General features: G+C 38.3%; 1 protein-coding gene across 2 annotated transcripts; it reads right to left on the bottom strand.

The window, feature by feature from the left end:
- Positions 1-874: 874 nt before the first annotated feature.
- Positions 875-16,372, bottom strand: LOC122182680 (threonine--tRNA ligase 2, cytoplasmic-like). 2 transcript variants are annotated; one of them, XM_042876159.1, is made up of 19 exons: positions 16,115-16,372; positions 15,586-15,660; positions 14,615-14,805; positions 13,926-14,049; positions 12,654-12,775; positions 11,905-12,022; positions 11,233-11,297; positions 10,459-10,537; positions 9,151-9,297; positions 7,576-7,674; positions 7,088-7,254; positions 6,409-6,571; positions 5,677-5,814; positions 5,096-5,173; positions 4,541-4,641; positions 3,319-3,423; positions 2,542-2,614; positions 1,737-1,851; positions 875-1,629 (listed from the first exon to the last, which is right to left on the bottom strand). In XM_042876159.1, the coding sequence occupies exons 1-19, from the start codon at positions 16,370-16,372 to the stop codon at positions 1,481-1,483; spliced, it is 2,367 nt and encodes a 788-aa protein (XP_042732093.1). In that variant the 3' UTR covers positions 875-1,480. The 2 variants fall into 2 exon arrangements, with proteins under 2 accessions (XP_042732093.1, XP_042732094.1); XM_042876160.1 differs by lacking the exons at positions 15,586-15,660; positions 16,115-16,372 and adding an exon at positions 15,337-15,497.
- Between the last annotated feature and the right edge of the window lie 11,518 nt (positions 16,373-27,890).

Here is a 27,890-nt window from a genome sequence, read left to right as displayed (position 1 = left end):
CCCGGCAGAGCGGTTGTGCTTCCCTCCCGCCTTTCCTCAGCGCCGCTGTCCTTCACGTGCTTCTCCCCGCATAGAGTTAGAGCATGTCCTGCAGGTCCTCTAAAAACTGCCACGGCTACAGCACGGATACACGTGTTAAAGCCCGGTACTAGAAAGGGCGGGAAGCTCATCTTAAACTACTGCCCCTCAGTGCTGGAGCCCGAACACATCACGGGTCATGGAAGGTGAATGTAGCCCACACAAAACAAAACTTCCACAGATAAGAATATATGCTTAAAAATAGAAAAAAGTTACCCCAATCATCTGACATTAATTCTGTAAAGCTGAACAGAAAGCTTTCCCCATCCTCCTTCCTACAATTCGCTTTTCTTTTTTCTGTGGGTGGCAATCAGTTAAAGCTGGGTCACAAGCCAACTAGCATGGCACAAAGCACGCGGCCATGGAACACAGGCTGCAGGCAGGGGGAAGCACTGGCGTGCTTGTAATAACATCTGTGTCAAAGAGCACTTGCAACTCGTGGCTGTATGTTTACAAAGGTTGACAGAGCACATAATAGTGGAAAAAATACTCGTGGTTAAAAATCACATATCAAAAACACTGATTAAATGCCCTGCAGAGTTAACTTTAAAAATCATTTATAAGCATAAACAATCAGATCAGGGAAGTAGAACCAATTTGTATTCCAACACACTTGAAACAAAAAAATGAAGATTACATCACCCAGTTTCAGCACACAGTGTCCCAAGCAACCACAGCAATAAATCACATGCCCAATTCTTTGAAAGGCAAATTGAGTGGGATTTTTTTTGATTGTTTTCAAAGAACCAAGTCAACAACATACAGGCAGAAATAAAATACTTCCCACACACGGATATGGTGGTTAATTCAACTTCATTCTTGGTAATCGCCTTTACAGCAAGCAGTTACCGAAGGCATGGGCTCATTCAGTACCTTGTTACATTGTGATTTCCAACAGATACCATTTATTTATCACTTGTGAGCAGAAATTCATGAAGGAACAGGCTACTCCCTTACTCCAATATCTGACACATATTTGACAATTCAGAGTTAGAAAAAAGGAAAACCCAAGAGCCAAGGCCATGTCAGTTCAGCAGCTGCTGTGTGACTGAGGTAGTTCAACAGCTGCAGTCAGCACATTTCCCAGCCTTCTGCTCCTTCAGCTAGTACAGCACTACCTATTTACACTGTAAAACTGACATATTTCAGCAGAAGTGTAGGATGCCTGACAAAAAGGGTTCTGCAACCAGCACTGAGCAGAGTCCCACAGGACAGTTAAAGGAGTCACCCACTGCAGTTGTTTTCTCATGCTATTCTTGTAGAATCAACACTGCTACCTTTGCTCGGCTTGTGTGTCCATGCTTCAAATTCTTTCAGATGAGCATTACTGCTATGGAGAAGGAAAGCAACACCATTTCACATGGGCAGTTCATATCTGTAGTTTTTGTCCTTAGTAGCAACATCAGAATTCTTCTTCTGCATTTGGAAGACGCAAACTCTTAAATTTCTTGAGTTTCTCAACTGCAGAAGATACCGAAATTTCTCCATGAACTTTGTTGTCTCTTGTTCTCACATTGACAGCATGATTTGCTTTCTCCTTTTCACCAACCACTGCAAGATATATCACAAACAATATTAAACTACCTACATTATTGAGTCTAGACAAACCATGCCCAACATCAGAACTTAAATGATATGCAGAAAGACTCTACAGTTACCTAAGATAAAGTTATATTGAGCCAGTTGTGCATTTCTGATTTTCTTGTTGAGTGTGCAGCTCTGATCCAAATCCACATCTGACATAAATCCTGCTTCAAAAAACTCAGTGCAAACCTAAAAAAAGACGTTTACTATTACAGCATATACTTTACGAGATTCCGTCCAATAAATAATTTACAAATATAGATAATTTAGCTCTTATGAACATCTGTATTAATGAAATCAACACAATTATTCAAAGAAAACTGCACACACTCTTAAAAGCTTGACAGGACCTTAGTGCTTAGCAATTCCTTGTTAGAAGAAATACAAGTTAACATTCGTATCAAACATTTGCTGATCCTCTCAGACAGCTACACTGCTGAATGCCAAAATGCCTCAGCCACAGAAAGAAGAAAAGGAAGAGAACCATTTATGTTTGCACTAAAAGGGGGTGGGAGTTGGTAAGAAGAACTTTGCCTATATCCTAGAAAGCGGAAGAAACCAAGTCTACCCCTACACTTTAAGGGGATAATTCTACAGTGAAATACAGTGAATACAGTGAAAACTAAAATTTATTAGTATGTAAGCTAAGTAGCTCAGAACATTTTTCCTGTAATTATTACTGAAGTTTGTACATGGTAACAAAACCCCAAATATTTTGTTATATTTCCCTTTCTCAGGCTTACACAATTTTAGAGGGCATGGAAAAAAATGACTTGACCCAAAAGCATCTGCTGTATTATTAAAGCATTTACTGCTCACTCAAGGATGAGTATTTCAGGAGCTACTAAAATTGCCTGCTGCATAAAGCTGTATTCTCACCTGCCGTGCATACTCTTCAGAAGTAGGCCCCACAGGCACAACCATGACCTGCCGTGGAGACAGCCAGAATGGCCTGGCAAACCCAATAAGAAGAAAAGATAAATGAGCATTCTACGTTTTCATTCATATCCACAGAATTGTAAGCTAAGAATGTTGCATGTTACCTTTACACTTTTCAATTCACATAAAATATCAATCAGACTGAGTCCAATAAAATGGCATGCACAGAACTTTGACCTTCTGTTTGCTTCCTACCAATTTCACAGATTTAAATAGAATTTCAATTCTTCACATAATTTCTGCTTTCATTTGTTATATAACTTGATAGTACTAGGTGAGTAGTCTCTGCATTTAAAGGTGAGAATTCACTCTTCCTTAATCCTTCAATCTATTAAAGAAGAAATATCTTCAGAGCTAACTAGAGATGAAATAGAACAACTTACAAATTAAAAAAAAAAAAAATCACATATCTGGGCTAATTTATGCCTGTGTAAGCATCTACTTTATGTATATTAAGCATCTTCCAATAAAAAGGAAGAAGTAAAGTGCAGCACACACACATTCAGTTGCAATTCGTATCTCACAGAATTTTTAACCATGAGCTATTAGTAGAACACACAACGGGAACTGCAAAACTAGATTTCATTTCATCTCACCTGCTGTTGAGAAAACCCTAGAGAAATCATTTTGTAAGGTGATGTATGAGACATTAGGGAAGACCTATATTTCCTAACCACATTGTTAAATATTTCTCAGAATTGTATTTGTGTCACATACCATTTTCCTCCATAATTTTCTGCTAGAATAGCTATCATTCTCTCCACAGATCCCAGAACAGCTCTGTGAATAATCACTGGTCTCTTTTTATCATCTCCATCTTTGCTGAAAAAGAAAATAATTTCAAAACCACACTTCTCCTAGATCACATACATGCAATCCTACTAATTCTTTTGATTTTACTTATCACAGTAAAAAAACAGTAATATATACTAAGCAAAAATTGCCACTTGCTACTAAAAATCTACTTCAGAATGAATCATGCTTTTGAAGGAATGCAGAGTAATCAGAATGACTGTGACATAGACAAGTTCTTAAGCTTTAAAAAGCACACTCTACGATTTGACTCCAAAACTGACAGCTCCTTGTCTCTGTATTTTAATATTTTATATCATTCCCCTCTTTTCCACTACGACTTGAACTCGTCTTCTTGCACAGGATTTTATCTGCCCTCATTATTCATTTCTTTCTTTAAGATACACACCTCTGGTTATGGAAAAAAAAAAAAAAAAAAAAAAAAAAAAGGCCAGCTGCTGTTTCTAATCTTATTTTCTACTGAAGAGCTGTGATGTCTACCGAAGAATATGCAGCAGAACCAAAAATAACCAACACTTCCCTCAAACTTTTTGTATTATATAAAAATAAACATCGTAATAAAAACAACCCAGAAGACATGGTTCTAAAATTAACACACTCAGATGATAAAATCTCTTTTCTTAGCTGGAAGTCTAAGTGACATTTTCCTTAAAAAACTACTTGCATTCGCTTTATGTTCTTCAAGGTCACCTAATTCTATCCAACAAAAAGAGCAAAGCATTTCCTACTGCAAACATACCATCTCCTCAACGGACGTTTGAGTACGAATGCAATGTCCTCAAAGACAACACGATGACTAGACTAAAATTAAGAACTGAGCCATATAATCAGTTGCTCACCAGTTTTCTCAAGACAAATAGACAGGTCACCAAGTTTTCCCACAAACAATGGCATTTACAATTAAAGTGAGCTATCGTCATACGGAGAAAAACCTTCAAGTTCTGGACTGAGTTCTCCACTCTCCAGAGATGTTTTCCTTCATAACCCATTGCAGGCTACTTAGATGCAAACTAATAATTTGCTAAGTGAGCAACAGAGCATTAATATAGCTCAGTTTATGGAAATTGCAGATAAGTATTCTATTTGTTCTAGTTAGAAGAGGAAGATAAGTATTTTAATCACTCACCCAACGTAAGTAAGATTAAATCGAATGGGTAGCTGGAAATCAAGTTGGATAGTAGCACACTGATGGTATCTGCCAAGAGCATCTTTGATCTTAATATCAATCTGTGAATCATAGAATGGCCTGGGTTGAAAAGGACCACAATGATCATCGGTTTCAACCCCCTGCTGTGTGCAGGGTCACCACCCACCAGACCAGGCTGCTCAGAGCCACATCCAGCCTGGCCTTGAATGCCTCCAGGGATGGGGCATCCACAGCCTCCTTGGGCAACCTGTTCCAGTGCTTCACCACCCTCTGGGTGAAAAACTTCCTCCTTATATCTAACCTAAACCTCCCCTGTCTCAGTGTAAAACCATTTCCCCTTGTCCTATCACTATCCACCCCATTCCCCCTCCTGTTTATAAGCTCCCTTCTAGTACTGGAAGGCCATAATGAGGTCTCCCAGGAGCCTTCTCTTCTCCTAAGAAAGATTACATAGTAACCTGATACAGTTACAACGTACATCTTGTCTACCTTGTTGTCCATCCTGAAGTTGTATTAAAATATCAATTCACTAACCTTAGGACCATAAAATGCTCCATCTCCTGGATTCAATGTCCACTGTACTCCAAAATTATCCAAGCTGCTTTGAAGTTGCTAATCATGAAACAGAAAGAGTAATTACAACAACAAAACCCCACAACCTTTACAGGTGTACGAGAGCTTTTCATCTGTGTAAAAGTGTAAGCAATTTTCTCTGAAATACTAAGCAACTCAACATGCTGATGACTATCATTCAAACATTTAGTCACTTATGATATTCTTTAAAATAAGAGTTCCCTATAAGAATCTTTTTATTAATCTGAGGGGGAAAAAAAAATCAGTTCAAGATAAGGGACTCCGTAAAAAATCTAAAATTCCTCATTTTATTTAGAAACCTCACATATTATACAGTTTTTCAACATGCATTTCTATTCAGGATAATATTTAGCATCTGACCTGCACAATTTCACAAATGTCACTGTTCAACATGAAAAATTTAACTAAATATCTACTTCTATAAAACTTTGCAGATATTAAATATATATATATAACATTTATATATGTGTGTGTGTGTGTATCTTTTTAATTATTATTTATTTATTTTAAATGTCAACTACCTTTTCTGCATGATTCCAAATCTCTAATTCTCCTAGATAGTTTTCTGGTCTTGTTGAAAGATGCAATTGGAAGGTAAAGCCAAAGATGGAATAAACTGACTTCAAGAAATCAAGACAGCCCTTAATTTCTTCTTCAATCTTAAATGTAAACAAAAGAAATTATTTGAAAAATAAAGCACAGTATTTTTACGATTTATTCACATCAAAATCTAATTGAATTTGCTGAATTCACTACCAGAGCTAAGAGGCCACTACATAACAACCATCATGTATGAAAATGGGAGGGGGAAATGAAGGAGGAAAAATATTTTGCCTTTTGTAATTTACTTGCCTGATATATCAATCTTACTCAAGGGAAAACTCCTACACAAAGATCCCGTTCTGCAATTCATATCAATAACATCCCTTAGATATTTTTAAGGGATTTTAAGTTTTATTCTTTTTATGTAAGTATTTAACTCCAAAGGAAAAAGAAAATTACAGCACTGCTATTCGAGACTTCTAACAAAATAACTTCAAGAGGCTACTGATGAGCATTACTGCAGAAGATTAAGAAATATGAAGTATCAGGTGATTAAGTACAAAACGCCTACATCTAAAAAAAAGCACTGAAAACAGCATTATGCTAGAAAACACAATAGAAAAACTTGGAGTGAAAATACTTCTATGAGTTTCAATTTTTTTTTTATTTTTTTTAAGTGTCAGTTTGAGTTGGTGAGATTTTTTTTTTACCTGTTCTATTGTACAGAAGATGTGAGCATCATCTTGTTGGAAGCGCCTCACACGAGTCAAGCCACTTAAAGTGCCAGAGAGTTCATTTCGGTGAAGAACTCCAAAATCTGCAAGTCTCAGAGGCATTTCCCTCCAGGACCGTGGACGATGAGCAAACATCAAGCTAGAAGGAACATGACCCTTGCTTTTATCCTTCTTGCAGAAGATTTAAGTCAGTACGTAAACTAGCAGTTAATATAGACGGTAATTTCACTGCTAAGCATTTATTCATTCAGACTGCCCATGTTCTAAAAGGCAGGTAAATGGAGAGCACAAGGCACTCAGAAAGCCTTGCTAGAGCCCACCTAGAAAAAAGTAACACTGAGAATAAGAATCAGAGTTTTTGATACGCTGTATCTGAAGCCTCAATCTAATGGACATTACTCCTATTTGCTACTGGTACAGGCTAATATCGATACACACAAATCCAGCTACTTAGTCTAGACTTACTGAAAGACCCTCCTACAAGAGTTTTATTTGGTCCGCTTTGGGATGCTGCCAGGGAGCTCTCTAGAGTCCTAGCTGCTCAGTAGTCTACTGCACACACAAATGATGTGTATTGACACCACGTTTCTTTCTCCTCAGCCTTACAGGGGATAAAAACAGTGAAGAAAGAAGGCTTTCAGTTGAAAATACAAACCAGTGTCCTGGACAGTTCATTGGTTTAAGTGCGAAAGTTTCCTTCTCTACTTCAAAAGAGAACATATTTTCACTGTAGTGCTGCCAGTGCCCAGAAGTTTCCCAAAGTTTACTGTTGAAGATGTTTGGAGATACAACTTCAGTAAAATTACGCCTGTGATACTCCTCCTGTAAAACAAATCAAACGTTTACAAGATGATACAGCTTTCTATAAGCAATATTCTGATTTTCTTTTAAAAAAAACTGTTTTCTTACTACGGCGCTTTACTGGGGAAGTAAACTATGCATGAAGGCTTTACATAACTGTAAAACGTGTCAGTTAAGAACACTTTCATCTGTCCTATTTTGGAAAAGGTTAAATGCGTATGATCTTGGTGAAAATGGCATGTGCTTACATACATAGACCCATCTCTCCCTGAGAACAGCTCAGTGCTACAAACAGCATATCCCTCGAGATCAACAGAAAGCATTAAGCATGTCAATACTCACTCGTATGAAATCTGTGAGTGTATTATAAAGAAAGGCACCTCTGGGGAGGAAAAAGCAGCTTCCAGGACTCAAATCATGAAAGAAGAAGAGTTCTTGCTCCTATGTAAATATAAAACAGAATTCTGTAACATCATTTCAGATCTCTCTCTTGTAGTTACCTGCAGAAAATGAGTATTTCACACGCTGAGACTTAAAAAAAAAAAATGAAATACAGTAACAAGATGATCTAACACAGTAACAAGATGATTTCTAAAAGTTAACAATTTCTCAGCAACAGATGTTGATTTCTCTCCAGTTCTTACTCTTAGAAGTCTGAGTATGACTGGTAGCCCACTTAACTCAGAGGCTAAATAGACATTTCCTCAAAATCTTGAAGCCTGAAGTAATCTTATCATTAGCAACCAATGCAGTTACACATATACCTATCACATCTGAGGGCTGACAGCTGAAGTTTATGAGCTGGTCATTCTTCAACAGAATTATCTCAAATACAAACTTAGAAGTGTGGCTCTGGTACATCTTAAGAGTACCAGTAGCCTCTTACATTTATTAGATACTAGATATGTAGATAATTTTTTTTTTTATAGTAGATAATTTAGTTTTGAAAATGAAAATAAATAATCATCAAGTACTGTACAAACATTCAAGTCTTAGCGGGTTAATTGAAACAAACACAAACACTTCAGCAAAGATCATCTGCCACTCCTATCCTTGGTCAGTTTTCTGTAAGTTTCTCATTGACTCTTCTTCTGAGTCACCCCAGTTGTTCATTACTGCTTACGAAGGCAGCCCATATTTGTGTTTTGGCACCTACCAACAAGTAACCAGATGTTCACATCAACATCCTGCTGGCTACTGATGCTAATCTTCATTTAACACTTCAGTGTTTCAAATGAATGCCCCTCTGTTTTCAACTGTATATCACCCATTGTGTCTTAAAACAACCACAAGGCAATTTATCTTCTTTCAAATACTCTCCTTCTAACTACACTTTTTTTTTTTTTTTTTTTTTTCCTACAAAGGGACATCAGAGGTAACTGCAAATACATGGCTCCTTTGTAGAGCCACATGGCCAATGCTCAGTCACAATCCTTGTCTGTGTCACACTAATGTCTTCACAGTTAAACTCAATTTAACACTAAATCTTCTCATTTTAACCTAGTAGAGGTACGTATTACTTCCTCACTTGCACCTATAAAAAGTATGACCAAAATATCATTCATAAAATTTTCAATAATTTCTCCCTTCTATGAAAAATGCAGCATTTTATGTAGGATCTCAAAATATCCTACAGCAAAAATGTTGAGAAATACCTCCCCAAGCCCAGGGACTACCTCCCAATTTATTCCCAATGTTAGTTCAGCATTTGTAAGCAACTGATGAGCCAAATTTGTTTAAATGAAAGTTTGAAATGTAAAGTACACTGTAAGATAAATGCATAGAACAGGTTCCCATTCAAATTACCCTAAAAAGAAGAAAGGGGGAAAAAAAAAAAAAAAAAAAAAAAAAAAAAAAGGAAGAGAATGAATCCTATTGCAGTAGCACAAAAGAGAAGCAGACCATAGAAGAGCACACCTTTCCAATTTTCCTATGATCTCGGTTTCTAGCTTCTTCCTGGAATTTTTCCCATTCCTTCATCATTTTGTTATCAGGGAAGGATATTCCATAGATTCGCTGCAGAGTTTCCATGTCAGCTTTTCCTTCCCAGTACGTAGAGGAATTCTGATGGACAAAACCCATAGCTGAGGATAAGTACTGTTACACTCTCAGCAAGAGGAAGAATAGATGTTAATGCATTTGAATGTTACGGCTTTTAACTTGGTAAAAGAATTACATGCAGTCATCCAGCATTTATTTATATTACAGATACTCGCACGGCCTTTTAGTCAGTATGCTTAGTGCAGTAGGTATAAACAAGAGTCACTAGTCAAGTCATATTTATTTTACTTAGGTCCTGTATTCTAACTCAAACCACGTGTTATCTCTTGTTAAAGTTCAAAACAACACAAAAGATAAACACGGAAGTCAAAAAGAAAATGACTCTCTCAGTTAAATCCTAGCGTTCTGACAAGCCAAACACTTAATCCATAGACTTCAGTCAGGAAGTCAGCAGAAGCAAGTATAACAAATGTCCCAGTGAGGACAGCCTGACAACAACATCAGAATCAGCATCTGCAACTAACTTAAACTGCATCGTTCTTGTCAGCTATTCCATTTTTAAAAAGCCAATAACTAAAAATCATAAAACCAGGACATTTACAGACCTGCCACTGCCCGCTTTACCTCCTACACCTGAAGGACTCCACCTTACAAGGTCAAAACACTACTTTCTGATCCAATTTACATCTTGGAAGTTATTTTTACCAGAGAATGGAGGGAATGTGCATAACGCATGGACAGAACGGCACAAAGATGTGACAGCCACTACAAAGCCCGACCACAACAGCTGCACTGCACAGTGCAATGCTCTGAAGATACCAGCACAACAATACAGCAGCACTGTCACGTTAGGTCAGCCACATTAACTTCTCCACTGTGCATGGGATAGCTAGTTCCACACCACCACTGTGAGTGTGTTTGCTCTGCTCCTCATTATACTCATAGAGTTCAACTGCACTAACACCACAATTAAAAAAAAAGATGCTATCAGTTTCCACTGATGATTGCTGTGATGGTCAACAATAAGTAAGCCCTGGAAATGGATGAAGGAGGAAAGTCAGTAGTTCTGTTTGACAAGAAAGAGGAAATAAATGAGGGACTATTTTTAGAGTAAGCAAAAAAAAACAATCCAGGGGACCTTGTCACTTCAGGAAAAATAGATAAAGAAATCAACTGACCAGCTTATGGCAGTTAGGATTTAACATGTGCTTTATTTAAACTTACCTTAAATATTTTAAGGGCCTTGATTTTTCCAGTGTGTCTCACATGTGGGCCCCTGCAGAGATCGATCAGTGGACCACATCTAAACACCAAAAGAATGAAAGTGTTTATTTCAAAATAGTCCAGCATTTTAAAATACAGTCACTAATGACATACAGGGTATTGCTTTACATGCTCAAATAATTAGTAAGTACCTATATATGGAATACTCAAAAAATCTGTGCATCCTAAACCTAACTGCGTCTGGTACTTGAAGCAGGATATTCACTTGGTCAACACTCATCACATTTGATGCATTACCAGAACCACAGTATTATACACAGCAATTCACATATTTCCATATGTAAATTCATTTAAAAATGCTCAGGGAATCTCAAACTATATACATCAAACAAAAAAAATGTTTTTCTCATTTTCTTACTAATAAGTTTTACTCCTTGCAACTGCATGAACAGGATCCTCGACACTCAACACACACTTAGCAGTTAGTTTTATTCATTATCCAGTCATTCAGTTGCACTGGGGGTAATTTACTTTAATCTTTTTATAAGAGGCAAAGACTGAAAAGATCTGCCATTTGTCCACCAATGGAGATCTGACCTGTCCTCACAGAGAAAGGAAATATCTGATTTTACATAAATTAATATTACTGATTGAAAGTCTCATTCCTGATTATGCAAGTATTCAGAAATAAAAACAGAAAAAAATATTATCCTCTCAAATAAAATGAAACATTTAACAGCATAAATGTTTTGTAACACCTCTTAATTTGTTTACCTGTAAACTGTGGTAGTTGGTGTGTTCACCTTCTCATTAAGGATACGGCACTTGAATTTGTTATACTGCATGAGGAAACACGAGAACACAGGAACACCATTACAACAGCTACTAACACTCTATCCAAAATTACGTATTAATAATACACATGCATCAGTAAGACTATCACAACTAGCAAGCCAGGTATACAATGTAAACATTCGACAGCCTTCCAGAAGCATTATAAAACAAAAGGGGAAAGAGAGAAATTATCCTCACTATCCAGACAAAGCGTTAAACATGGCGATTACCACCTGAAAGCCTCAAAAGACCTCAAAAAGACAACTACAACACAGCACAGTGAGACTGTTAACATTCACCATACAAAATGGAGGTCTAGGGAATAGTGTTTTTTTTTTTATTCATCTCTGCAAGTTAACCAGAATGACCATATGTCTTTTAAGCACCAATAATCTCACTGAACTTGAGGCGTTTTTATGCAACAAGAAATTGTTTTTTTTTATTTCTTGAAAAAACACCTGTAAGGGATATGGAGAAGGGAGACAGAACGCTACAGTTCTTTTCTTATTATAACATAGCTAGGTACAGTTCTGACATTGCAGGCAGTGTTTTGAAATGTAACTCTTATGAAAACACCATCATACCAGAATCACAGGTACTCCACAGATTTACCTTAAACATGTCTAACAGGATCTCCTTCTTGACTTCCAGCCTTTCAAAAGGCTGCTTTTCTTTTATGATGTTTTTACAGCGGTTCTCTAGTGCTGGGAATTCAGTACTAGATACACCTCTACACAAACAGACAAGGACAAAAGAAACTCAAATCAATTATTCTGATATTCACATTCTTTAAGTAACCACATTACAACAGTCTAATTTGAAGACCACGGGACACGCTGTGATTTGTCACAGTAATGTCTTAGTTCCTTGATATCAGCTGTACTTTCATACACAAAGCTCTGACACACAAACAGTATCACTCCAAACAATCCCATTCAAATTACCCAGGTAACAGCCTTCAGTTCATTCAACTGTCTGGAAGACCATTAGCTCCAAATACACACGGCTAAATCCCACTGCATTTTACATTTCTGTGTGTAATTCTTCAAAAAAATTTCCTTACACATGTGCCATTTCAGGAAGTTTTACCAAATCACTCCATGTTTGTTTGTTTGTTTGTTTTTCCCAAAAAAGACCATTCAAAAATCCCAAGTCCAAGCAGCTGTCTGAACACTGCTCTTGAATTCAAGTATTTAGACAAACATACATCTATACATCTCCACTAAAAGATGGACACCTTGACAGATTTAGGCAACATTAGAGACACATGACTTTACTTTTAACACACAAAACGTTATGGAGTAAAATACTCCAGTGTTGCACTTCAGTAATGAGTGCTAAAGTTCTTACTGAATATTTACCTGTCCTCAATGTACATGTCATAGTAAAATCCATTCTCAATTGGTGGTCCATAGCACAAGCAGCCCCCATAGAATCCTTCCATGGCCTCTCCAAGAATGTGAGCACTTGAATGCCAGTAAACCTGCAAATCAGGTCAGATGAGCAAGTCACGGGATCATCGTTGTTATACAATTAAAATTAAAAAACAAAAACACAAAACCAAAAATGTATGGCTTAAGATGAGAAACTGATAAATCAGTCATTGCTTTTTAAATTCTGTGAGAATTTCACCAATTTTTTGCTGTCATTTTTAACCATGACAAATACTTGCATGATGGTTATTAATTACTTCTTAACTACTTCTTTGACAATACACTGGCAGCAGTAGCATTAAAGCCTCATCTTATTTTAGTCTGAAATACAATTATACCTCTGCACAACTCAGTCACTATAATATACATTCTGTTCATGTATAAGCAAGTCAATTTCCAGTCAGTTTAACTACATGTAAAGCAATACAGACAATTAAGTTGCTGCTGTTCACATGTGGTATGTTTACAATAAGACTGTAAACCACGTTATGTGTAACACCAGAAGGTGGGAGACAACAACTCCACAGAAAAACACCCATCTATGTTGTAAGTCCCTACTAATTCAGGCCACTTAATGACCCAAAAGGCTCACGAAATGCCTTGAACAAACTTAATCACGTGAATCTGACCAAATGAAGTCTAAGTCCCATGCATAAACACAGGTTAGAATCCCAGTCCCACAGAAAATTCCTGGGCACGTCACTAACTGTATTTATAGTTCAACTGACCAAGATGTGCTTACTTGTTTCTAACAAGCACTGTCAATACACAGCTGTATATATTTCATTTCATTTATGACTCAAATTTGATATTACACGATTCCTAGAAAATTTTAAGACAACCTCACTGTTGCCTTCAGCGTCTGATTTGCAAACACGTCCTTTGAACACACCGTAAGTCACACAACTTAGCCAAACTACTTCAACTTAGTACACAAACCAAGACACTACACAAAATCTGAATCTCATACAGAGATATAATAACCTGTTTATGTGCAAGAGGAAATAAAAGAACAGTAAGAATTACTTCACCTATAAATTAGTTACACAGTATTTAAGCATCTTTGTCAAATAATGAGAAAAATTAATTGAACAGGTTTCTGGATTATTTTTTTTTTAATACAACATTTAAAAAGCATAAAGCTGCAATCAGTTCAGTGACACAAACTCTTTTCATCAACTAAAAAACAGATTTATTTACAGCTTGTGCTTCTTCATCATCAAATGTAAGCAGCTCCAAAGTACAATCTCCCTCCAATGGACGATCCAGGTCCCACAGTTCACCATTCACTTTGGCTATGACTGCATTTGAAGCCAACCCTTGACTAAAGAACACAAAGAAGAGACCAAAATATTTAGGTTCAAATTTGCAAAACTGGCTAGGTTTCTATACCTGATGATCCCACTCACATCTTATAGCACCTAAAGACATTTAATCTTAAAGTTTTTAAGTTTTGGGTGTTTTTGTTTTTTGTTTTTGTTTTTTTTTTTAAAGCACTTTCCTACTTTCAAAGCATAGACTTCTGAGGACTTCAAGGTTCATTCAACTTTCAGTACTAAGGATCTGCTCACAATTTTCTACCACGAGCCAGTAACTCACAAACCTTTACATGTCTCTAAGTTCTTAACAGTCTAATTGTTGTATTTTTTAATTGGAAGCAAGCACGATGACCTCAGCACACAGCCTCAAGCATCACTCATAATTGGTGATACACATCCCTGCTACTGCCTTGGCATTCAGCAGAGGCCTCAACAATGCTTTTCAAGTAAAGCAACTTGAGTCCCCATTCACTCACTATGACATACATGTTTTACACAACAATGTGAGAGGCAAATAACAGTAACAGATTTATCACCCCAAAAATACAATTCCTTCAATCTGCAACTTACCTGATTCCTACAGCTAGTTGATAGGGTGTGGTTTTCCAAGACTCCCCATCAGCTATTTTTCCATGTGTCATAGTAATTTTGATAGGTTTTGTCTCATTGGCTGCTCTGAAAGCTAGTAAAGCATCATGTTCTTTCTTCAGTGTTTCATAAAGCTTCAGTCTGTCTTCTATGAAACTTGGCTCACGCTGTAACTGTAACAAGGAAGTGAAATCATACATGCAAGCCAAAAATTATTTGCAAGAGAAATGGAAGGAAGAGATTTACAGTGCTGATACATTCCTAGAGGTTTCAACTGAGACTAGATTTCAATGTTAGAATTTATACTAACACGTAGTAAAGCACTGGTACATAATAGTGCAGTCCAAATTGCTAACTATTTTATAGTAGCTTTTCAATATTCCAATGCACCCTCATCCATCTGGATCTAAATAGCTTTGTGTGTCTGACCTCAGAGAGCAGCCCATACTTCTGCCCCAGTTTGCATTTGGCTGACATCCCAGAGAAGTTTGGATCATGCCAACAAGAGCTCACTTCTGCTCGTCCCTTCAAAGACTCAGATCCAAGTTACTCAAGATAGTTTGAGGGAAGTTTCCTTTCGTTTAGCAGAAAACAAATTATGATCTATCAAACAACAGCCACTGTTGCCAACATTCTACTTCACAGTGCACATTATTTAACCATTCATGAAACACCACCCTCTTTAGGAACCACTGTATCCTGACCTTCATTCCCCCAAAGCCCACGTACTGTTGTCATACAGAAAGTAGAGCACTGTGAATGTGTAAGAATTCCACGTGCAAGTTGAAAGTCTCTGACGATACATCTTGTCAATACGTACACTATAGAAAGCCTTCTTCCCAAACCTGAGATTTCAGAATACAGAGAGGTACTTCAGATCTCAGCATCTCTCCTGAATGGAACATCAAACAAAACTACTCCTCCTTTAGTTACATGGTAATAAACCCACTCACTTCACTCTTGTGCCCACTGATGACTTCCTTTTCCTTCTGGTCCACCACAACAGCAGGCCTTTCTGTGGAGGCTTCCTGAAAATAACGAGAACATAAAGCATAACTCTGCTTTTGAGGCTTTCCCAGGCAGCCACCGAACCAACCGAAGCCGGCCAGCCTGGCCTCGGGCTAAAAAGGCAGCCTGTCCGTTCGGAGGCATCCCTTCTACACACACAGCTCACCTAAAGCCAGAACCAGGCCGCAGCACGGCGCTCAGCAAAGACTGCAAGACTGCTGACCAGGCTTCCCGATATCGCTTTCTCAGCGTTATTTCAATCACCACCGCCACCAAGATCCCGACGCGTTCACACGGCCCGGTCAGCGGTAAGAACAGGCTGCGGTGGTTTGATACAACGATTCCGCGATCACGAAGCCCTCGCAGGGCGGGGAGCAGCGCCGCTCCGAGCCCACAGCCGTGACCGGGCCGGCCATACCGCTCCCAGCCCGCCCCGCACGGCGTCCTTCCACCGCCACGCCCGAGCGCCGTTACCTCGCTGCCGGCTCGTGCCTCCGCCGGCGCCGCCCGGGCCAGCTCGGCCTCCAGACTGCGGCGCAGGTGCAGGAGGCGGTAGCGCAGCTTCTCGTTCTCGGCCCTCAACCGCAGCAGCTCGGGGCTGCAGCCCTCGGCACAGCGCGACGCGTCCCGCTCCTTCAGACGGCCGACCTCGGCCGCCAGCCGGCACAGCTCCTGCTCCTGCCGCGACAAGCGCCGCGCCGCCGCCTCGACCGCCGCCTCGACCGCCGCCATGTTCTCCCGGCGGGCAGCCCGCCCGCTGCCTCCGCCCTCTGCCCCGCCCCGTCCCGCCCGCCCACACGGACGTGGGGCCGCCCGTGGCGCGGCTGAGCCCTCCGGGCGGCCCGCCGGGCCCGGTCGGAGCCGTGGTGCGTGCGGGTGGGTGGGGCCCTGCCTCGTTGAGGCCGCTTTAGGAGTCGCAAAACTTTGGCGCCGAGGAATGGCTGAATCATTAAGGTTGGCAAAGACCGCTCACAGCGCCTAGTCCAACCGCCATCCCCACCGTGCCCCCTGTTCCTTAGGAAAACCACCGATTTTACAACACATCTGTGTTCCCACCGCGTATTACATGGATTCTTTTACCTCAAGTAGTCTCCCATCACCACCTCTTTCTCTGGTTTCCTCCTTTCATTGCACTTCCTGCCTGTTTCTCCATTTTCAGTTTCTCTACCCAAACTTTCAGTATTTGTTTCACCCGGTTTTGACTGGAATTGTGATAACTACCAAACCAGGGTCAGCACTCTACACATTGTACACAACTGGAAATAGCTGCACAGTGTGTGAAGGACAGCAGTCTCATATTTGTCCACAATTTGACACTCTTCTTATGATACCACCCATTTTTATTTGTGTTTTTAAGGTTTTTTTTTTAAGACTAAAAAGACATTATTTCACCAACAAATGCAGAATTTGTTACCCCATTTGAGATAGCAATGACAATCATGTTCTCAGCACAATAAAATAAATGCAGATACAGCTTTGAGGTTAGACCTGAGGAATGTACTCATACTACAGCTTCTGTGTCTCATCTTCGGGTTCTGTTTCTCTCAAAGCTGCAGTTTGCACTTGATCTACCATTTACTGCAGTAACAGAAAAACTTAGCAGAAGCTATAGTGGCTGAGAAGGCTAATTAATCAGATGCTAATGTATCTGGAACTACAGATTTCATCAGAATCTTTCAGCTGCTGAGATATCACAGTATTAATATTAGTTCTAACTACTGAGACCAACAAGTCGGATAAGGAAATAGCATGAGTTTTGATTGAGAATATGAAGAAAATGGGAGAGCAGTATTTGTACTAAACTTACGGAGGTTCAAAATCAAAGGGAGTTTTATGAATTAAGCATTTAGTGTTCGCCTGAAAGATGTTCCAGGCCTTCCAGATAAATTGACTGCTTTCTCTGCCTACTGTGCACTACCCTTGGTTAGCCATGCTACCTGTGTATGAGGCAGATCGCTGGTACCTTTCATCACCTTTCTTCTCCCCAAGGGTCCCCTGTTATGTGGTGTGCAATACCACGCAAAGCATACATAGTTCTACTGGAATAGGTTCACAAAGATTACAGAAGCAGTGACAATCTCACTGTTATGGTCAAAAAGCCACAACAGTCTATTAGGGGACCATAGCAAACTAACACGTATTTCCACTCTTTACTCCAGCTAAGGTCACCTACGAGGCTTGTTATACCTGCAGCCAACCACAAGGTGACAGGCGATGCCTCCGAACAATTGCATGAAACCTGACTGCCTGGTGACGTGCATAACAAAAGTCCCAAACGATGGAACGGTCAGTGGTCAACTTCAGTGATAACTGATAAACACCTGAAACTTCAGAAGCAGAATCAGCCTGACAGGAAGATGTGATGGCTGCTACTTAAGAAGAGAGGAAACATTATAAAACTCATTTTCGTAAAAGACTGGAAAGTATTTTTGTTTGCTACACAACAGGTAAAGTACCCCTAAGAAATTTTATAGGTAAAGCTGCACAAGTGAGAACACGGACACGTTGTCAGTTGGAAGTAATGGAAATAGAAAAAACAGACTAAGAAATGGGAGGAGGAAGCAGGAAATGCTCATAGCTTTTCTAGATGGGGAATTTATGTTGACAGAAACTATGAAAACAAGAGCAAAAATATGCCATGTATTAAGCAGCATTTGCGTAAGGAAGGTTATGTAAGATGTGATCCTCAATGAATGATTATCAGTGGCAGAACACCTCCACCAGGATTGCAGTAATCTTCACGTTAAACCTGGTTCACAAAACGGATGCTTTAACTGTGATTTTATTTTGCCTGGACACAATTTAGAGATATAAACATTACAAAGTTGATATTCTTCTCTGTGACATATTGATTTTAACAATAAAAAAGTCATTCCGTAATTTATTTTTTTTCCCTTTCACATGTAGGTTTGCAACATATTCACAGAAATATTCTTTTTAAATGTATAATTCTATCACATCGTAAAGTTAATATTTTATGAAAGAGTAATGAGCAGAGCACTTACACAGTTATAATCTCAGAGGAATACAAAATTGAAGTGTACAGAAGACACTGCCATGTAGCAGCTTGTATGGATTATTTCAATTTGATCAGCTGTCTTGAACGAATTACATTTTGCAAAGGGATATCTTTGAAGATCAGTTACAGAATTAAAAAGTAACAGTTAAATAAGCAATTCTCAGTCTCATCATTACGGTTCAGAAGCTGTTAACAGTTGTAAAGGGCTAATTAGTGTAATGTAATCCTCTTAGGAGGCTGCAGGCACTGAGCTAGATTTCTTTATAATTTGTACGTAGGCCTTCTTTATTCCATTAGAATTACAATAATTACAGTCGGCAGTATGTATTTGCATTCTATCCATCCACATTATGTTTACTTTGCATACTGAAGACTACGCAATTAATACAGAGGCAGAATTTTGTATTTAAATACCAACATGTTTAGAAGAATAGGCAAATCCTGGTTTTATAGCTGTGCAAAATATACCAGAAGAGAAAATGAAAATAGGAATAAGTGGCTTTCTGAAATCCCAAGCAATCAGAGGGAGAAAATACTGGAAGAGCTGGATGTGAACAAAGTGCTGTCATATTTGGTTTACAAGAGAGTCTTTTCCTTGGAGGAATACAAAGACATTTGGTCCCAGGGAAGCTACAAGAAGAGAACTGAATATTTTCTCGATAAACTATCGTTAAAAGGCCCAAGTGCTTTCTCTGCTTTTTGTTCCATTTTGGAGGAGGTCTGCCCTAACTTGCTGACATGTTTTCTCCTTGGCTATGAAGGTAAGGACTCTGCTCTGAAATGCTTAAGTGTATATTGGTAATGTCTTGGAATCCTTTGACACTAATAGTTACTTGCTATAATTAGCGTTTACTTTCTCTCTTGCACTAAACAAGGGAGAGTTTTCTCTGTATGGTTTGCATAAAAGAGAAAATCATGAGGAAGAAAATATATTAAACAAATATATGTTGTTTTGAGCACTGCTGTTGAACGTTTGAACTGTTAGCAAATTACTGTATTTTAACATTGCTGCTAATAATGAAAAGCAGTCAGGATAAGGAAAAGGATTCCTAAGTAATACTGACAAGGCTTAGCTCAGAAATGTAACGCTGTTCTTTCAGTCTCTTTTCCATTTCTACGACATTTAAAAATAGGCTGATAGTGGTGTGTGACCTCCTCCACGTTTTTCTTGTGAGCTGTAGTATTTATTCTACCTATCAACAAATTACTGCTTTAAAAGGTTGCATTACTAAATATCAACAAAACAATAGAAATTAATCAAAATGTTCTTTGGCCACCAGGAACCATTTAAGAAACAACGTTGACTAGATGCTAGCAATGATTATGTGGAAAAAAGCAGTATTCACAATTATATCCTAGTGACCTATTTTTCAATTTGCATGTCTATTTATTCCAAATTTGAGTCTTTCAAGTCTGAGTGTTCCCAGTAAAAATTGCAGAGTTACATTAATGTTGCACATAGAATGTCCTTTTAGCATGTAATTAAAACATTGCATTTTACCAATCCGTTCGGTAACAGATTTAAGCACCTAAGTGTTCACAGAATCACAGAATCACAGAATTGTATTTATAAAGAAAAACTGTAGGAGCGAGTATCATAAGGATTCTGATAAAATAAATAGGAAAAATTAAGATCTAAAATCATTTTAACCTTTGAAATAGCTGTGGTCTGTGTTGTCTCTTGAAAACCTGATTGTTTTAACTTGACAGTTAGAAATGCAATTATTCTAGAAGGCAACAGACATTTTACCATAATTCACTTATGAACAGATGTCCATACAGTGTGTCTTTTCAAGATCAATTTACGTACAGATTTATGACAGTCACAGGAAAATGAAAGCATGGTGAATTTCTCAAGTGTTTTTGTCCATTTTAAAACATTTAGAATAGAATGCTATGTATGGACAACTACCAGTTTTGAGAAGGCTGCTTAAGGTCTTTTCACATCATCAGTTTTTTGAAAAAGTAAAACACAAACCTAAACAAAGTAGGTTATAAATATGTTATAAACCCAAGCCTTTGAGAATATTTATTTTGGACTCAATTTTTTTGTTTCCTCTCAATTAACTGCAAGGACAGTGCAGAGAAAATTTTCTTGTACTGCACCTAAAATTTTATTCAGAAGCATGTCACAGAACGGCCTTACATCTTCCTGGGTGTACAAGGCTTGGGGATAAGTGCTATTCTGGAGGGTAGATCTGCACCCTCTGCAGCTGAGTGCAAGTCAAGGACTCTGTCTCCCTGACAACATCACAGCAGACACAGAGGAAAAATAAGAAAGCCAATGCTGCACATTTCTAAGAGAGTAAAGGATACTGTTGGAACAGCGTCCCCAATCCATGCTGTCTGTCTGTGCCTTGTGCAGGCAGAAAAATGCCTCGGGCTGCCTTAGCTCACTCACTATTACTCTTGTTCCTCCTTCCCTTCCCCCACTAGCATGCATCAAATATGCAAAGTCCATCTTAGAATCTGTTATTGCTAGCAATCTACAAGATAACAGGCAAAGAAAAACACGTGCTATGTTCACATTAAGTCATGCACATATGTTTAAATTCACAAAAATAAATTGCGGTTTCAATTCCATTGCATTTTTTTGTATATTGTGAATTTTTACAGACGGATAGAGTCAGTTCTGAGGCACTGGGAGAAAGGTATGATGAAAAAAGAGTGTTGTTTATTATTTCCATTAAAATAATTTTCTTCTGTACACTATAAGAGCTGATTAACAAGACAAAGGAATCAAAATGGAAGGAATACTGTCGATCCAGATGCATGGTCAAAGGTTTGCTGTGTAAATGGCTTCAGCATCACAGCAGGCACAGCACTTGCGTGCCATCCAGCCCACTGTACTTGTTAAAGAGGCTCTTTATTGCAGGCTGACTGAGCACACCAAGTAGAATCAATCCATGCTATTGATCCAGTGCATGCACAGCAGAGGCCAGTTTCTGTTTTCTGGACCTGCCCGTGTTGGCAGATATGGGTATTTTAATGTTTCCATTGTCTTCATGCCCTACAGAAAGAACCATCTGATAGGTGGTGGAAATGTGGCATGGTTCCAAGAGGTCACTCCATCTAATGTAGTTCCATGCAAAAACTGCAAACTGTGCTAGTGAAATGTGACCAGTGAGTGATGTGCTGCCACTTCAATACAGTTGATTTAACACCACTTGCAACTCTTTTGCCTCCTTGTTTCAAAGAATTACACCCACAGTAATGTAAGACGTGTTACAACAGTATTTGCTCTTTAAGACTCTTGTGACTTGAACATTCTACTCTTCTCTTATAAAATTCTCACAGTAATACAAAGCACAACTCCTAGTGATTCCACATGAAAAAATATTTATTTACTACTTGTCCATTTGATGCAGTAGGAAACCAACTCTTCATTGGTTTCATTGAGCAAGAATGTATGAGGAGTAACCATTTCAAATTTATTTGCAAAATGCCTGTAAGTTCAGACTGGCCGCTACCACTTAAGCTATTTGAAATGGAAACAATGTTATCTATAGAAGGTCAAAAGAAATTATCTTTGCCTGAAAGTCATGTTCAAATGCAGCACCACAGGCTGCATCGCATTGAAGAGTTGGTGGCTTTTTGAACTATGTATCAACTATTATATTTCTTTATTGTTATCCAGACTGTACGCACAGACATTTCCCATTGTCATCAGAGCAAACAAAGCTGAGAGCTGCAAACAAAGCAGAGATGGAGCTGAATGAAACCTGGGAGATGAGTGACCAAGAAGGAAGCCCTTCTGCTGAGGAGCACCTGAATCAATCATTCAACAAATACAGGTTAAAATTATCAGTATCATGATGTCCTTAATGATCACAGTATTTCCTGTCACAGTTTCCACGTATGTGAAGTACACCACAGATGCTTTCAAGAAGTTTTTCATTTGCATCCAATTTTACTTGGCGATTGTAAACTATGATTCAATATTGTAAATTGCTATTTTTGATGCTGATGAGTGCCAGGCTCACCTCTCCTTACTATGTGCAATGATGTCATGCATTGATGACACTGCTAATTTTCAGTGTTCAAGGACTAAGCACATACACAGAAATATATTTGACTCACAAAGAAACTTGCTTAAAATGCGAGAGACACTTGGCTTAGTTCAATGAGCAGGCTAGCTGAGAATGGACTGCAGCTCTCAACAGCTCATTAGCTGTGAAAAAACTCTGTATGTAGCTTGGGCAGAAACTTGCATAGTGAGGAGAATGCTCAAAAAGTAGTTAAAAGCTGTACTTTGTTCTGATGTGTCAGTAGTATATAAAAGGTAAACATAGAAGTCTTCATACCTTTGTGGGTCTAGCTCAGTTTTGTTCATTTTCAGCTACAAAGTGGGTCACTCTACCTTGTGGAGGTATTGTGAAACTGCACAACAGTGAAGTGATGGAAAAAGACTGTAGTATTAAGAGATAAGTTCATGTTGAGTAGCAGAGAAACACTGAATGGTAGAAGAATACAAAAAGACACTTGATGCTATATATTACGGACCCAAATTATAAAGCATGGGCTACTCTATACCATTCACTAGTGAATCTCCAGTAAGTTCTCTTTTTTTCTCTGTAAGCATTCACTAGTCTTCTAGGAAGCTTGCAGTCATTTGTAATCTGAATATGTGTCATCTGTCTTTAAAGAGATAAAAAAATATATATTGACACCAATTAAAAAAAAAATCCAAACATTTCCACACTTTCTGTATGCTGACACTCACGTCCTCCATCCAGCAGAAAACTGTAGTAGGTAACTGGCTGATGTTACTATTTTCTCGAGTACCACACTTGTGTCAACCATCAGAAAGAAAATCTTATATGGTCACCACAGTATTTGTGCAGACTAGAGTTTCAAGTGCTTGTAACAAATTGTGAAAAATGACGACCTCACTTTTAAAGAAAATAGTATAGCTGGAAGCAAAGCAAATGTGTCACCCACACATAACCTACATACATTCACACCTTACATGACAAAGTAACAGGCTCCCTGTCAACAAGACAACCGAGAGGAGACAGCGTTTACCTGCTATAAGAACACCAGCGCAGTAACTATGGTGCATCTAAAGACAGCTAGAAAAATAGTGTTAGGAAAAAAAGAAGAGATAAGAGAAGTGAAAATGGGAATTAGCTTAACTACACTTTTCCCAGTATTTGTAAATATTCTGAATAATTTGTTGAATACTTTTTCTAATGATAGAAGAATGCCAGACATAGATACTCGAGAACTTCAATGAATGAACAAATGGCAAAATTCCAGATGATGTTAATGGAAGCATCATGGCAAGCAGAGGTTCTTTGGTAACACAGACAGTAATAGATGTTACACAATTACAGAGCGTGTGTAAAGGTACAATCTTATTATACAGCTTATCACTGCAGAATAGATGGTGTGTATGATTACATGTCTGGGAACAGAAGAATCACCTCAGTTCTAAACATTGAGATGATTCTCTTTGTTAGGAGTCAAGGAAATGCAACCATTACACAGCTCAGACAGTAAAGCACCATGGGCAAAAGAAAACAAATTTAAAGACGCAAAAGGGGTGTGAAATCACACTCCATTTTATTTAGTTATTTATGAAGATAAAAGTCCTACAAAGGGCATACCACTTTACTTCACAGTTTCACCTCTTGAGACAGCTACATCATTCCTTATGAATACAGTAAAAATGTGATCACTAACAGAGCTGAAACAAAGTAAGTCTGGGTTTTGCATACTGTAATTTGGTCTAGGACTTCAAAGGGCCAGCAGCCTATCCATAAACACTGTTACAGAGTGGCCTGGCAGAAGTACCAGTAACACAGTGCATGGCTTCTGCAAATCAGAGTTAATATGTTCTTGGTCTGGTTTTGGGTCAGAAAGTGTGGTCCCCAGACCTGATCATTGTCTGGTCTGTGCCTTTTTTCCCAGAATATCCTTTCTAAAAAAGATAATCTCTATTAGGCAAAGGATGGAATTGTAGTCCAGGTCATTAATTACCTGAATATGACCTCAAATTAATTAGCACTGCTGCCAAAACTCTTTATTTTTTTGTTGCTTTCCTTTATTCCTGGACAAATATCCATCGCTGGATGTTTGATGATGGCCCTTTTTAAAGTCATGCAGATCACAGAGAAGAGAACAGTTATTTTTCTCTGACTTTGTGTTTGCACCTCGTGTTTGAGAAGTTTTTATTGTTACTGAGGGCTAAAGTTCTGAAGCAGAAAACTCTCAGCTGCATTAGTAATACATATATGTCCTACGTTGTCATGCATTAATATTCCACCACAGTGCCTGCCAAAGGAATAATCAGAATAAGTTATGTCCTTACAGTGAAAATCAGATGTTATTTTTTGAAACTGATGTTATGTAGGCCATTAATTTTCATGCTGCAAGCAACAAGAGACTTGACATACAGCTTGTTCATTTCCAAGTGAATGTGTTACGTTTGTGTTTATACATGCATTACAGTGCATGTAATTCATTTCTTCCTGAAGCCTGCTGTATGGATTTCTTCTTGATGTTCACAATTTTGGAATGGCTTTGTTCTGTTGCAGAATATACCTTCCAGAAAACTATTTCAATTGTATTTTAAAGCTTTTATATCAGCTGTTAACATTTGAAATCCAACATTTTTCATTATGAAAAACCCCTCCATTTTGGCAGAACTTCACTGTAATTAGAAGTCCTTCTGGAGAACAGACAGCACTGCTCTCTTTCAGCTAATAAAAATAATATGTACAAATTGTTTAAAGATCATATATTCAGGAAGAAGTGCAGAGCTAAGCCACAGCCCCAGAGTTTTACAATTCATTTGGCCAGGACAACGTTACCATTTATTTGGATAGCCAAATATTGGCTTCTGACACCCCTAAACATCATTACTAATTCGGGATTAATAATGTTTATGGCATTTTGGCACATATTATGTACTATGGAAGAACAATCAAAAAAAAAAAAAAATTCATGCCTTCATCTCAGTGCTGAGAGAGAATGGTGAGGAGAAAGACCTGAGCATCTGCTGGGCACGTTAGTCCAGCAGTCCCTAAAGAATTACTTGTATTTTTCTGCAAGGCGGTGATCTGTCTTATAAGTCTAAGTTTCCATTTAACTTTTATTTTTTCATCACACAAATCACACCAGATTATATACTACTGTACATTAGGCTCAAAGTACATACTAAATCTGTTTTAAGTTCATGGTCAGACTAAGTACAACTTTTTCTTTCTAGAAATTAAAAAAGCTTACAAAAAATAAATTCACAGTAAGATAGAATGATTGAGAAGGTACTACTGTAACAAGCTCATGCAGTGGATGGTATAAAATGTTTTTTTCCCCATTTCCATCCCATCTTATAAAACTTAGAAGTTCACCAATCTCTTTAGTTTAGACATAGAACTTACTTTTCTCTGCAGTTAATACTTAGAAATAGTAATCGAAACAGAAATTGTCAAGATAGCAACGTTGAATTTACAACTGCAAATATATTCTTTCTATTATGTTCTTGCCAGTCAAAATCCTACGATTCAAAACATTGTGTCTAAGAAGGCTGGTGCAGAAGCCATGGCCTTGCAGTATTTAGAGCCGCAGGTTATCAGGCAAGCTGTATATCTATTAAGAGCAGAAGGCTGCCCTCTGTACCACAGCAATTGTAAACTCAAGCAGCAACTGCAGCTTTTGACAGTTGATGGAAACTTAAGGTATCCATCCCTGATAAAGTTCTGTTCAATTTGGCCACTAGGTAGCACCACATAACAGTTATTACAAATGTTTTGCTACCTACTGGAAATGATAACTGTGAATGATTATGAATTATTGTGACGTTATCATAACATTTCATTGTGATGATTTGTTTGCCTAGCTGTGCTGGGCATGCTACTAAACCAAACCAACAACAAAAATAGAAGGGCACATATCAGAGGTTTAGAAATATTTCTTACTTCAATTCGGTAGTGTTACTTACTGAGTTCATTATTTCATGCTCTTTACCAGCCAATACAAATATAACTGTGATGTTTCAAAGGTTTAGTGACAAACGCCACCCTTACTTCATTGCGTTTGTTAAACAAAGCATTTCTTTTTGTATCTGTGATGCCCAGACATAGGCAAAGGCCACCCAAACAACTCACTGCCAAATACAAGAATACATCACAGGTATGGTAACTTTCACATTTCATGAACTTTGAGATGATTCCTTGCTGACCTGGAAACATCTCATATCCACTTTCTCACATTTAAATGATAAAATTAAATGCAGGATATCTAGCCACCAAAGTCCAAGCCAAATACAAACCAATAACCATTTCAACATTCAAGTTTCATCTTTCTACTAAACTGCTAACTGCTGCTGTTATAACTAACTAACTGCTGCTGTTACACTCAATCACTTCAAACAGTCTATACATGGTTCCATTTTTGCGTGCATATATCAAACCAAATCATTCCACCAAGGACTTTCTACACCTGCTTTACATAAGGCACTGCTGCGCTGCATCTCATCCAGTCACAAGGTTGCGTACTGTTTAAATTCCATTAATCTAAAATGCTGTTTCTGTGCTCTGATGCATTCCATTGGCAAAGACTATTCGCCTCCTGCATCTTATTAGAAGTTTGACTTCAGTTTTTCTTCTTCTAACTTGTGAGACTGCATGCATCTAATCACATGAAGGGGGCTCTGTTAGATGGGTCTCCAAACATGACAGGCAAAGGCTGTAGGACTGGACTGTACATAGAAGAAATTCCTTTCAAGAGAACTTCAATGAATGCAGAACTTTGCCAGAAAATGCACAATTCTCCACTAGTGAGAGGATCCCATTGCAGGGGACAGAGCATGATACAGTACTGCAAATAATTCTCATACATCAAGTCTGAGACATGTCTTCACAATGTTCTGTTCTACCTTGCAGACTGGGTTGAATACCTTGCTACCCAGCACAGTAATCATGCCCCCCTCCCATATCTTTAGTTCTACAAGCATAGTGGATTTACATACGGAAAACATAAGTGGAACTCTGTGAGGATTGATTCTATTAAAAAAAAAATATCCAAAAATACCTTTTAAAAGGTGTTAGTAGTGAGGTGGAAAGTTTGCTGAGGATACAAATCAATGTAGTAAGTATGAGGGTGAGTGCAGGGAACTACAGATGGGCCTTGTAAGACTAAGTGATTGGGTAACAAAATGGCAGAGGAAATTTACCACAGATAAATGTGAAATGATGTATGTGGGCAAAAGTGTTCTAGGCTTTATGA

This window comes from Lagopus leucura, unplaced genomic scaffold (assembly GCF_019238085.1).
Source record: "Lagopus leucura isolate 7727_CA_CO unplaced genomic scaffold, USGS_WTPT01 Super-Scaffold_100015, whole genome shotgun sequence".
In the NCBI taxonomy this organism is placed as follows: Eukaryota; Metazoa; Chordata; class Aves; order Galliformes; family Phasianidae; genus Lagopus; species Lagopus leucura.
This window is presented reverse-complemented; position numbering and strand designations above follow the sequence as displayed.